The sequence below is a fragment of the Asparagus officinalis genome, chromosome 6, assembly GCF_001876935.1.
Source record: "Asparagus officinalis chromosome 6, Aspof.V1, whole genome shotgun sequence".
NCBI classification, from domain to species: domain Eukaryota; kingdom Viridiplantae; phylum Streptophyta; class Magnoliopsida; order Asparagales; family Asparagaceae; genus Asparagus; species Asparagus officinalis.
In genome coordinates this window covers 18,668,258-18,681,405 of record NC_033799.1, presented here as the reverse complement: position 1 = coordinate 18,681,405, position 13,148 = coordinate 18,668,258, and the positions used below count along the sequence as shown (strand labels likewise).

The 13,148-nt window shown below is 36.2% G+C and overlaps 1 protein-coding gene across 2 annotated transcripts in view; it reads left to right on the top strand.

Annotated features, from left to right (window-relative positions):
* LOC109845040 (serine/threonine-protein phosphatase PP2A-1 catalytic subunit-like) overlaps positions 7-13,148 on the top strand; it is a 16,992-nt gene continuing 3,850 nt past the window's right edge. Inside the window, exons 1-6 of one of the 2 annotated variants that reach the window (XM_020414229.1) lie at positions 253-353; positions 2,953-3,644; positions 4,777-4,891; positions 10,328-10,436; positions 10,522-10,599; positions 12,175-12,366. In XM_020414229.1, the coding sequence (XP_020269818.1) occupies positions 3,635-3,644; positions 4,777-4,891; positions 10,328-10,436; positions 10,522-10,599; positions 12,175-12,366 (504 nt within the window). In that variant the 5' untranslated portion in view covers positions 253-353; positions 2,953-3,634. Of the gene's footprint in view, positions 354-2,952; positions 3,645-4,776; positions 4,892-10,327; positions 10,437-10,521; positions 10,600-12,174; positions 12,367-13,148 lie in introns of both variants that reach the window. The other variant, XM_020414228.1, reaches the window with a different exon arrangement.

Here is a 13,148-nt window from a genome sequence, read left to right as displayed (position 1 = left end):
ACTCGGCATGCTGCGATCTGTGTAACCCTAACCCTAACCCTAATTTTGGCAGAAGCCATTGATCGGAGCGAAGATTGGAGATCGGGTTGGATCGCAAACGATGCCTTCGTACTCGGATCTCGATCGCCAGATCGAGCACGTGAGAGAGTGCAAGTTCTTGCCGGAGGCGGAGGTGAAGGCGCTGTGCGATCAGGCGAAGGCGATTCTAATGGAGGAGTGGAACGTGCAGCCGGTGAAGTGTCCGGTGACGGTCTGCGGGGATATCCATGGCCAGTTTCATGATTTGATTGAGCTGTTCAAAATTGGAGGAGATGCGCCGGATACTAATTACCTCTTTATGGGGGATTATGTGGGTAAGTTGGAGTTTTGAGGTTCTGTTATATATATATTTTAATTTTGTTGCTACTTGCTAGTATAAGTAGAAATGCCAAGCATAATCAGCTATGAGTTGAGTATTTTTATGATTCAGATTGAATATTAGTTACCTGTTTATTGGGGATTATGTTGGTTACTTACTCTTTTTTTTGGCTCGCGGTAAAAGATGGTGGCTATAATAATGGTTAGCTTTAGCGGATGAGATAGCACATTACATGACTGAACCAAAGAATACAATTATAAGATTCATGTAGCTGAAGGGGTAAGTTGAGATAAGAAGGTTTTGTTTGGGGAAAGGATGGAACTTTGAGGTTAGCAGGTTTCTTAGGTTGCTAATTTGCTAGGTATAAGTAGAAAGGCCAAATATAGCTAAGTGAATTAGCTAATGCTTAGTATTTTTATGATGTAGTTTAGACGTTATAGTCACCTCTTTTTGGGGATTATGTCGGTCAGTTGTATCTCTCAGTCTGTCTAACTGTTTTTTTATTTTTTTTTATTTTTTATATTTTGATGTAAAAGATTTAGCTATGAGGCTACAGGCTTTTAGATCTAAGAGTTGCTAAGACGAGTAGAATTTTCAAATATAACCAAGAAAATCATCAGAATGTGAGTATCTTTATGCTTTTCCACATATTTTTGGATAAGTAGATTGAGATTTGACATGAAAAATATCTTTCATGGTTGTAAGGGATGTTTATGTTAAAAGTATCCATTATGGTTGGTGTTGGACACTGAATACCTTTTATAAGTTCTGGCCAAGTGTTGAAGTTTCTAAGTTAACCTTGGTAAATGTAGAGTTCTAGACTTCAAATTTGGAAAATGAATATGTCAGGTCTTATAAACATGGGCACGGAGAGTAAGCTGGATAGGGCAAGGGTTTCCTACCTACTCTTTTTCAAAGTAATAAAAGAATCTGCAACATACCTCGGTACAATGCAAGTGATAAATACCAGGTCTTCGTGCGATCTGGGCATTTCTCACATTAAGTTAATGAAATCGAATTTCTCTTTCTTTGGGGTGGGGGTTGTCCAAGATTAGCCTTTTGTGGGATTAGCAAACTAAAAAAAGTTGAAATTCATACATGAAAAATATACTGATCGCCAGTGCTTTATCAAACTATAGACATGATCTTTGTCAACTACAACTACAAGGTTATCGATAGCGGATAGCGTCGCATAGCGGTGAGGCATCGCTAAGTCTATTTCGGGCTATTGAGGCAAAATAGCGGTAAAAAGCGTAAAGTCAAATAGCGGTCTAATTTAGATATGTATAAATACTAAAAAAAATTAAAGATAAATCTAAGAAATTTAAAAGTACATATTGGATGATTTAAAAAGATCCTAAACATGAAATAGACATGTAACCATCACGTAATACCGAAGATGACTGGATGAGTTAAAAAGTCGTTGTCTTCGAGAAGAAGAGCTTAGCGGTGACAGAACTGTCCTAAGAGGAGCTCATGGTGACGGAGGTAAGAGGAAGTATCAAGGTAGGTACCAGAGGTTATGAGAGGTGGCAGGAGTATGCTGAAAATCACAGGAGACGGTGGAATGCAATGGTCAAGGGTTGAATGCAATGGTCAAGGGTTGAGTTTAATTTAAAAAAAAATAAACCTCAAACCGTTTTTAAGTAGCAGTCAAAAAGCAAATTTCGAATGCAATCACTCACTATTTACCGTTATGACACACTATTGGCCGCATTTACCAACATACATATTCCGTAATATATCACCGTTATTGCGCGATAGCGTAGCGGGCGATAGCGTCGCGGGAAGGGACCGCTAACGCTATTAGAGTCGTTATTGCGGGGCTATTTACCGCTATTTATAACAGTGGTCAACTATTTTTAGAAAATGTTGTTATTGTCATAGGCCTGAATCAATAACAATGGAAATAAAATGACCTAAACAGTAACCCACAAATGACCTCCAAAATCTTGTAGTTGAAAAAACTATTAAATCTTTATTGGACAGACTGAGAAAAAGAATTAAGTTTCTAAAGTTGAAAAGAGATATTTTTGTATCTGAATAATGTTACTTGAATTAATTGACTGTTGGCTGGAAGCACAGAAGCAGAAGTATTGTTCGGAATCATGAAACAACTTTTCCTTCAATCGTTCATATGCAGTGCATCTGAGAATCATTGTTCCTGAGACAATAATATAGGTCACACAAGGCACTTCACTCAATTGGTCATGTTTTATATGTTTGAGTGAGAATTAGATATTTCAGGATACACATGATTCATTGGTTAAAATGGTGCAAATAGTTATTTTATTGCTCAACCTGTTACTTGTGTTGGTAAAATGTGATGTGTTTCCGTGCGCTCACCTGTAAAACAACCCAAACTTGCTCAACTTTCTGATATTTTTTTACCTGAAAAATTAAAGAAGCAGAGATGCTCCTTGTCAGAAATCTGTTTTGATCGAGTTTCATTCCCATTTTTTAATACATTAATATCCATTATATAAATTTGCCATAATTATTTACATAGCTGAGCTCTTTATGAAAAGATGGCACCACAATGACTTGGCAGTACTACTGCAGAACTGAAAGTTTCCTGTTCGTTACATTTACAGAGGCAGGTACTAACTCTTCCATAGGTGTTTCTAGTATACATTATTATGGGAAGGTGCAACCAATATGGATGAGATTTATACTTAACCAGGTAAGGAGCGATCTTAAGCAATGCAACCTTTTGTAACTTTTTAAGGTATGGATGTCTTGCCTCATCTTCTCTGGTGTCCCTCCTAATAATGTTCATTACCATATATATTATCTTAAACTAAACCTGTGGGAGAATTTTGTTTGATGGGTGCTGAACAACAAAAGAAGACAAAAAAAAGGAAGAAAAAAGAGAGATAGATTGAGTATAAGACAAGGAATTAACTATGTTATTGATTTTTTTTCCTTCAATAAGTGTCAGAAGACTTTGGATCGTGGTGATGATGGCTCAAGGAGGTGGCTTTAGTTGGAGATAGGCGGTTGGATAAAAAAGAAGAAGAAGAAGAAAGGAATGCAACAATATGGGAGGTGGCTGCAAGGTTGAAGTGTTTTTCCAGCTAGTTTGAAGTTTAGTGTTTGATACCAAAGGTGAAAAGGTTTACTTGGGTTGTCGATTTGGGAAGGTGTTGCGCTGGATGGAGAGAACTGAAAATGGAAAGCTGGGGGTTCTTTTGCAGCTTCGGAACAGAATAGAGGAGAGGGATTTTGGGGCTGTTGTGCTGTGGATTTCTGCGAGGATATGGGGCCTGATGGTAGATGAGGAGACGTGAGTTGCCTAGGGTTTGTTTGTTTTTTTATTTTGTCTCACACCCATGCTAGCAAATCACATGCTATTTCTATTTCCCGAAAGAAGCACTCAAGTACAAATTTCAAAAATTTTCAAATCAAAGAAGTCATCCTAATACAAATAGAGCAGAGAAACTTAGATCTAAATTTCATAGAAAATGATTAATCCTAAACCCTAATCGAATACTAATCCTATAAAGTTAGAACTCATCCTCCAATTTTTATTGTAAATATAATTTTCCGAAATCATATTGAAGATGTGACATGTGTCATTATGTCGACATGAGAATCCACCAAGCATGGGGTACTTGTGCCTGTTTTGGCTTTTTAACTACCAGCTGCATCTGCTCGTGCTTTTCCTTTTTTCCTGTTTGCCTTTCTAATAGTAGTTCTTATTTACTTAGGAGGGAGGGATAAAACAAAAGCTTTGTCAGGATTTCTTGCTTTAACTACATCATGCATGCAAGGATATATATTGACTTTTTAGTTGATACTTGATACAAGATGACTACGGGCCTCTGTGATCTGCGTAAAGTCCAGGTGTAAAGTAATACATAGACTGAAGAGTTTATGGTAAACCAAGATTATTTTCTATGTCATGTTAAGTATATGAATATTAGAAAAACTCAAATAATGCACTCAAGTCATCACATTTATTGCTAACATGGTAGAATAGCTTTAAGGAACATTACAATATATTTGGCTTTTTATAAGGCTTAGGTTTTGCAGTTACACATTTGCACTTGATCTGAAGTAATGAGCTACCTCGTTACCATCAAAGCAGATGTTTTCTATCCTCTTTCTTCTCTTTTGATTTAATATTCAGTAATTCATTTCTGTTGGTAGTACTAAAGGTTTTTTAACCCAGCATGGTAAGTTACCATCCTTTTGATGTTTATTTAAATTTTTGCTGCCCACTCATTAAGGAAATTACTGACCGCTGCAGTTGTTCATTCTTGACATGCTGGTGTACTTATGCTTTTCTGACATTTTTTCCCTAATAAATGTGATATGGAAGAATACAAGAATAGTTGGTTTTGGTACATCCTTTTGCATAAATATGTCAGGGGTTGACATAGGAACACTGCTAAGTATGGTATTTTCTAATGCAGATCGTGGTTATTATTCTGTGGAGACTGTCACATATCTGGTGGCACTGAAAGTCCGTTATAGAGACAGGGTTACAATTCTTAGGGGGAATCATGAGAGCCGGCAAATTACTCAAGTGTAAGTCTGATATTCCCTATGGTTCTTTATATATAGTGGGAGAGTTGGGCAATGTTAAAGAAATGATAAAAAATAATGTTTGAAATTCAATGCTAAGGCGCTAAGGTAATGATCCCAAAGGTGAACTTGTTAAGTATCTTCCACTATTTTTATCGTGGCTGGTAAGGAGTTCATGGGTTCAAGCCTTCAAGGTCCCATGTGCAGCATGCACCAAGAAACTACTACAAAGGGGTATTTTCTCATCGTTTCTTACAGGGTGATAAAAATCTGATAAATTGATTATATGTAGCATCCAGGGTGTTAAAGTGACTTTGTATCTAACACTGGTCATTAAGTATCACTACCCAAACAATGAAGTGATTCACCGATGTTAAGATTTCATTTCTGTGCCACAATTGTATGGCTGTCATCCTAGTTAACAATCAACTTGATCAATACTTGCACATTCTCAGAATCTCACGAAGTCACTATTCATTCTATGGAAGAAATGTCAATGTGATAAAATAGAGTTAGATATCCACTATTTATTAAACACTTCCTTTTCTGTTGGAGAAGGTGGTTAAAGACGATTCTGTGTAGCTGTTTATATAGTTTGTATGACCAAGTTATTTAGAGCAGTATGCTTCTTTCTATCAATTAGGAGACAATTGTCTCATTCAGTTGCAGGTTTTTAATCTTAACTTACAATGTATTTCAAGCTACCCCAAGAAGTGCATTTAAGCTAAAATGATGGTTTGAAATGGCCTATGAAGACGACAGTCTTTGATACATGTCTGAAGTAGAGACACTTCAGCTGCTGTAGCGCAGCATGTGGATGTCACTTCTTGGTCTGAATGGTATTCTGAACTCTAGCTGCTGCATGGAAGGTAAGTTACCACAACTACAAGTGCATTTAAGCTAATATGAGGCTTTGAGAGGAGCCTATGAAGATGGTAATCTTTGATACTTGTCTGAAGTAGAGACACCTCAGTTGCTGTAATGCAACACGTGGATCTCACTTCTTCGTCTGAATGGAATTCTGAAACTCCAGCTGCAGCATTGACGGTTCTGCCAGTAACTCTAAAGTCTTTGATACATGTCTGAAGTAGAGACACTTCAGCTGCTGTAGCGCAGCATGTGGATCTCACTTCTTGGTCTGAATGGTATTCTGAACTCTAGCTGCTGCATGGAAGGTAAGTTACCACAACTACAAGTGCATTTAAGCTAATATGAGGCTTTGAGAGGAGCCTATGAAGATGGTAATCTTTGATACATGTCTGAAGTAGAGACACCTCAGTTGCTGTAATGCAACACGTGGATCTCACTTCTTCGTCTGAATGGAATTCTGAAACTCCAGCTGCAGCATTGACGGTTCTGCCAGTAACTCTAAATTGCTCCGGGGCATTCTGAAACTAAGCTTGAAGAACTGCATTATCACATATCACAGATTCACAAGGAAATAATGTGCATGGAGACCTTTTATTATGGATAATTTACTGAAACAGAATTCAGCGGAAATGGGGATTATAGCTAATTAGGCAACAAGATAGTTAGGATATATGATATTGATGAAAAGTCTTATGTATATGTTGTGGTATCCACATAGCGGATTTTAATATTTGGACTGCAATTTGACGAACCCACATATGGATGCACCATCCTAGTAAAATCTTTCTTGATGGGACAGCTTCTTTTTAGAAACTATAACAGACATATCTTAACCTAAATTGCTCTGGGGCATTCTGAAACTAACCTTGAAGAACTGCATTATCACATATCACAGATTCACAAGGAAATAATGTGCATGGAGACCTTTTATTATGGATAATTTACTGAAACAGAATTCAGCGGAAATGGGGATTATAGTTAATTAGGCAACAAGATAGTTAGGATATATGATATTGATGAAAAGTCTTTATGTATATCAGTATATGTTGTATAGCGGATTTTAATATTTGGACTGCAATTTGACGAACCCACATATGGATGCACCATCCTAGTAAAATCTTTCTTGATGGGACAGCTTCTTTTTAGAAACTATAACAGACATATCTTAACCTAAATTGCTCTGGGGCATTCTGAAACTAACCTTGAAGAACTGCATTATCACATATCACAGATTCACAAGGAAATAATGTGCATGGAGACCTTTTATTATGGATAATTTACTGAAACAGAATTCAGCGGAAATGGGGATTATAGCTAATTAGGCAACAAGATAGTTAGGATATATGATATTGATGAAAAGTCTTATGTATATGTTGTGGTATCCACATAGCGGATTTTAATATTTGGACTGCAATTTGACGAACCCACATATGGATGCACCATCCTAGTAAAATCTTTCTTGATGGGACAGCTTCTTTTTAGAAACTATAACAGACATATCTTAACCTAAATTGCTCTGGGGCATTCTGAAACTAACCTTGAAGAACTGCATTATCACATATCACAGATTCACAAGGAAATAATGTGCATGGAGACCTTTTATTATGGATAATTTACTGAAACAGAATTCAGCGGAAATGGGGATTATAGCTAATTAGGCAACAAGATAGTTAGGATATATGATATTGATGAAAAGTCTTATGTATATGTTGTGGTATCCACATAGCGGATTTTAATATTTGGACTGCAATTTGACGAACCCACATATGGATGCACCATCCTAGTAAAATCTTTCTTGATGGGACAGCTTCTTTTTAGAAACTATAACAGACATATCTTAACCTAAATTGCTCTGGGGCATTCTGAAACTAACCTTGAAGAACTGCATTATCACATATCACAGATTCACAAGGAAATAATGTGCATGGAGACCTTTTATTATGGATAATTTACTGAAACAGAATTCAGCGGAAATGGGGATTATAGCTAATTAGGCAACAAGATAGTTAGGATATATGATATTGATGAAAAGTCTTATGTATATGTTGTGGTATCCACATAGCGGATTTTAATATTTGGACTGCAATTTGACGAACCCACATATGGATGCACCATCCTAGTAAAATCTTTCTTGATGGGACAGCTTCTTTTTAGAAACTATAACAGACATATCTTAACCTAAATTGCTCTGGGGCATTCTGAAACTAACCTTGAAGAACTGCATTATCACATATCACAGATTCACAAGGAAATAATGTGCATGGAGACCTTTTATTATGGATAATTTACTGAAACAGAATTCAGCGGAAATGGGGATTATAGCTAATTAGGCAACAAGATAGTTAGGATATATGATATTGATGAAAAGTCTTATGTATATGTTGTGGTATCCACATAGCGGATTTTAATATTTGGACTGCAATTTGACGAACCCACATATGGATGCACCATCCTAGTAAAATCTTTCTTGATGGGACAGCTTCTTTTTAGAAACTATAACAGACATATCTTAACCTAAATTGCTCTGGGGCATTCTGAAACTAACCTTGAAGAACTGCATTATCACATATCACAGATTCACAAGGAAATAATGTGCATGGAGACCTTTTATTATGGATAATTTACTGAAACAGAATTCAGCGGAAATGGGGATTATAGCTAATTAGGCAACAAGATAGTTAGGATATATGATATTGATGAAAAGTCTTATGTATATGTTGTGGTATCCACATAGCGGATTTTAATATTTGGACTGCAATTTGACGAACCCACATATGGATGCACCATCCTAGTAAAATCTTTCTTGATGGGACAGCTTCTTTTTAGAAACTATAACAGACATATCTTAACCTAAATTGCTCTGGGGCATTCTGAAACTAACCTTGAAGAACTGCATTATCACATATCACAGATTCACAAGGAAATAATGTGCATGGAGACCTTTTATTATGGATAATTTACTGAAACAGAATTCAGCGGAAATGGGGATTATAGTTAATTAGGCAACAAGATAGTTAGGATATATGATATTGATGAAAAGTCTTTATGTATATCAGTATATGTTGTGGTATCCACGTAGCAGATTTTAATATTTGGACTGCAATTTGACGAACCCACATATGGATGCACCATCCTAGTAAAATCTTTCTTGATGGGACAGCTTTTTAAATACTATTAACAGGCATATCTTAACCTTGGTATTCTATGGTGTAGGCCTTAGAAATATTAGTTTGCATCTATGAGTCTCCTCACCTTTTATTTAGTTCAGAATTTGAGAAGGCTTTGTGCCTGAGGATGAGTTTTGAGAAGTAGTAGACATAAAAAAAAAAGGTTGTAAAGGCTCATTTAGAGTGTTTAAGGTTGTGATTATTAAATAGTGGATATAGCGTCTCATTCTCAGATGCCAGCTGCAGTTGCATTTAGAATTAAAGTCTCCTCAATACAATTGACATTACCTCTTGACAACAGATATCTTTGCTATGATGTCACAATCTTTTGAATCCAAGATTTGAGGATACATGTTCTGCTGCAAGCTTAGATTGAACTCTGGTCAGATGAGTGGCATTTAGACTTTTTCGTCACTGTCCACACGATTGGAGGAATATCTTCTCATTTTTAGAAGGCATTGTGAAGTAGAATAAGGGTTGTGAAGAAAAATTTTAGATATTGTATAAGGTCCTGGTTATTGAAAAGAGGATATGGCATCTCACCCCTGGATACTTGCTGCAGTTGCATAGAATCAAAGACTCTTCAATGCAATTGAGATTATGTATTGGCACCAGATTCGTTTTCTATGTCACCACCTTTTGAGTCAGTTTATAGGTCCTACTGCAAACTTGGTAAACTTGGTTTGAACTCTTGTCAGGTGGGTGACGAAATGTTTGCCATTCATCCAGGACTAATGGAAGAATATCCTCTCCATTTGAAGGGTGAGGTCTGTGAAAGTAATTGGTTTAATGGTTAACTCTGACCAGTCCAGCTACAAATTATGGTATTAGAAACCGGTTGGCATTATGTTGATACTGTTCGATGCCGGAAGCACAGTGCCTTGATTCTGATCCATGCTAGTATCGGTAGTCAAATATACTTTTTAATAATTCATACAAGCTTTTGAATTTCTTAGTTTTTAAGGTTTTTGGGTTATAAATATACTTAAATCGTTTTCATTGAAGTTATGACATTATGCTGAAAGAACTTCTCTGTCATTTGAATATGTTTTCTACGACTGTTTTATTTGACATTCTGAAACGACCAGCATAATTTGGGAAATTTCTCTCCTTTTCTTTTTTATTTGAATTTCTCACTTCATTAGCTTCAAAAGGAAAATATTGATAGAGTCTCTAGGCATAATTTGAGAAGTTTTTCTTCCTCTTCCATTGGAGTTTCTTATACTATGTTAGCTTCAAAATGAAAATAGTGATTGAATCCCTAGGGATCATATTTATATTACTTTCAGTTTTCTTATTCTACTGTTTTAATTGAGTTGGTTCATGCATGAATTCTGTAAGAGTTTCAATAATACCTCTGTACGATTTTTATTACGTTCACCTTTTAGTCTTTTGGCTGCAGCTATGGCTTTTATGATGAATGCTTGAGAAAATATGGTAATGCAAATGTGTGGAAGTATTTTACGGACCTTTTTGATTATTTACCTCTGACAGCTCTTATTGAGAATCAGGTTTGGGTTTGAGATTACTGCATAATGATTTCATTTGTAGGTTGTCTTATATTATCTCCTGACATGAAGTCGATTTATGGTGTAGATATTCTGCTTGCATGGCGGTTTATCCCCATCATTGGATACTTTGGACAATATTCGTGCTCTAGACCGTATACAGGAGGTATGCCCTACACTATTTCCCTGTTAATACTTCTGTTTGTTAAGCAACACTATAATATTGTGGGTTAGAATACTTTCCTGTATGATAGTGTTTTATTTATTTAATCGCTTTTTCCGGAAACCTTCTCCAGAAACTCAACCTCTCTACACTGTTATAAATAGCGGTAAATAGCCCCGCAATAGCAGCGCTAATAGCATTAGAGGTCCCTTCCCGCTACGCTATCGCCTAATAGCGGTGACATATTAAGGAATATGCTCTTTCCGTTCGCAAAAAGCGGCCAATAGTGTGCCATAACGGTAAATAGTGGGCGATTACATACGAAATCCGCTTTTTGACTGCTATTTAAAAGCGGTTTGTCGTTTATTTTTTTAAATTAAACTCGACCCTTGGCCATTGCATTCCATCGTCTCCTGTAATTTTCAGCATACTCCCGCCACTTCTCATAGCCTCTGGCACCTACCTCAGTACTTCCTCTCACCTCCTTCACCGTGAGCTTCTCTTAGGGCGATCCTCTCACCGCTCAGTTCTTCTTTTCGAAGATAACGACTCTTTGACTCCTTCAGTCATCTTCGGTATTACGTGATGGTTACATGTCTATTTCATGTTTAGGGTCTCTTTAAATCATCAAATATGTACTTTTAGATTTTTTAGATTTTTTTTATTCTTTCTTTTTTTAGTATGTATACATATCTAAATTAGACAGCTATTTGACTTGCACTTTTTACCGCTATTTTGTCGCAATAGCCCCAAATAGCCTTAGTGACGCTTCACCACTACGCGACGCTATCCGCTATCGATAACCTTGCCTCTCTATATACCATAGTACCATAGCATTAAAAGAAAAATGTAAAGTTCATTTCAAGATATACATATAGATATGAACATTACCTTTCCCTTCACTTGTGATGATTAGTACTTTACTACGCCGAAACCTTGTTACGGAGGGCAGATGTTAGCTTAAGGCCTTAAAAAAAAATTATTTCTTCCATGTTAGCAATGTTCATACCTATAACCTATCATAGTTTCTCATAGCCTGACAAACCACGCCACACATTTACGCTGAGATCATTGCCTTAGCTGTCATTACCTATTGATTAGTACCTTTGATTAGGAAAGAGCAGGAGGAGCATGATGGGTTCTGCTATAAGAAATTCACGTAATGCAGAATATAAGCCTAAAAGCTATCCTATGACATACTAAGAAATAATCATAAGCTGGCATGCTGAAAAGTTATTATTCGTTATTTTGTTAATTACTGGTTGCAAGATCATTTCCTTGTTTCTCCACCATTTAGGCCAATATAAAGAACCCATTTAATTGAGTGCAACTAGGAGGGGGAACATAAAGATTGTATTGCTGAATTCAGTTTCATTAAACAACTTTTTCTTATTATAAAACATTTGCAGGAAAATTTTGCTTTAGTTTTATAATCCCTTCTGCTTTTATCTTCTTATGCTACTATGTATCTGTTTCTATGAAAACTGCTTGCAAATTTATCGTACTTTCCCGAGTGATTGTCGTTTATACAGTTTCTTTAATCTTATGGGTAGTGACCTTTTTTGCTTGTGTTCATAGGTTCCACATGAAGGACCCATGTGTGATCTCTTATGGTCAGATCCAGATGACCGGTGTGGATGGGGCATATCACCGAGGGGAGCAGGCTACACATTTGGACAGGATATTGCGCAGCAATTCAATCACACAAATGGTCTATCACTAGTAGCCAGAGCTCACCAACTAGTTATGGAAGGTTTCAATTGGTGTCAGGTGGGTCAACTTGGTGCGACTTTATTATTGTTGATTTGTTTTAAGATGAGTTTATCTTACACAAAAATGCATCTTGGTAACAATATGCTATGAATATTGATTCTTCTAGGAGCTAGCTATATCATAGAGAGCTGTATCCATGCATGATATCTATCAATTTCTCTTGGATACTCATGAGATCTTGTTGAATACTTATGTAAATTGCCATCCATATCTACCCGTACATGATATCTATCAATTTCTTTTGGATGCTCATGAGATTCTTGTTGAATACTTACGTAAATTGCGATCCCTATCTCGTTTGGAAATAATCTACATATGCCAAAAAGAAAAAAAATCTTGGGTATGGCTTGATCACCAATTCGGGATAATATTTAATAAGAGTTTTATATGATGTTACGAGTTTGTTTATAAATGGCTTGATCACCAATTCGTGATATATTAAGCAAGAGTTTTGTATATAATGTTATGAGTTTGTTTATAAATGTAATGTGATTTTATGATTAGTTCATGATTTAATCATAGTTTATAATATATATAATATGATACCGTTTAATAGGCATGTCCATGAAGAATTTCTATCTCTGATTTATGGGACTCGACATATTCATGTATCTGCAGTGTGTTGTACCGGCTGTTATCATTTAAACAATCGGTCCATCTTAGTAATGGTATTTCATTGTAGATTGTTTCAGCTACCATTGTTTTTTTTCTAGGGTAAATCTCAAGAAGTACACAAAACTACTATAAGATCTTTTATTGGGTTTTTACATGAAAATCAC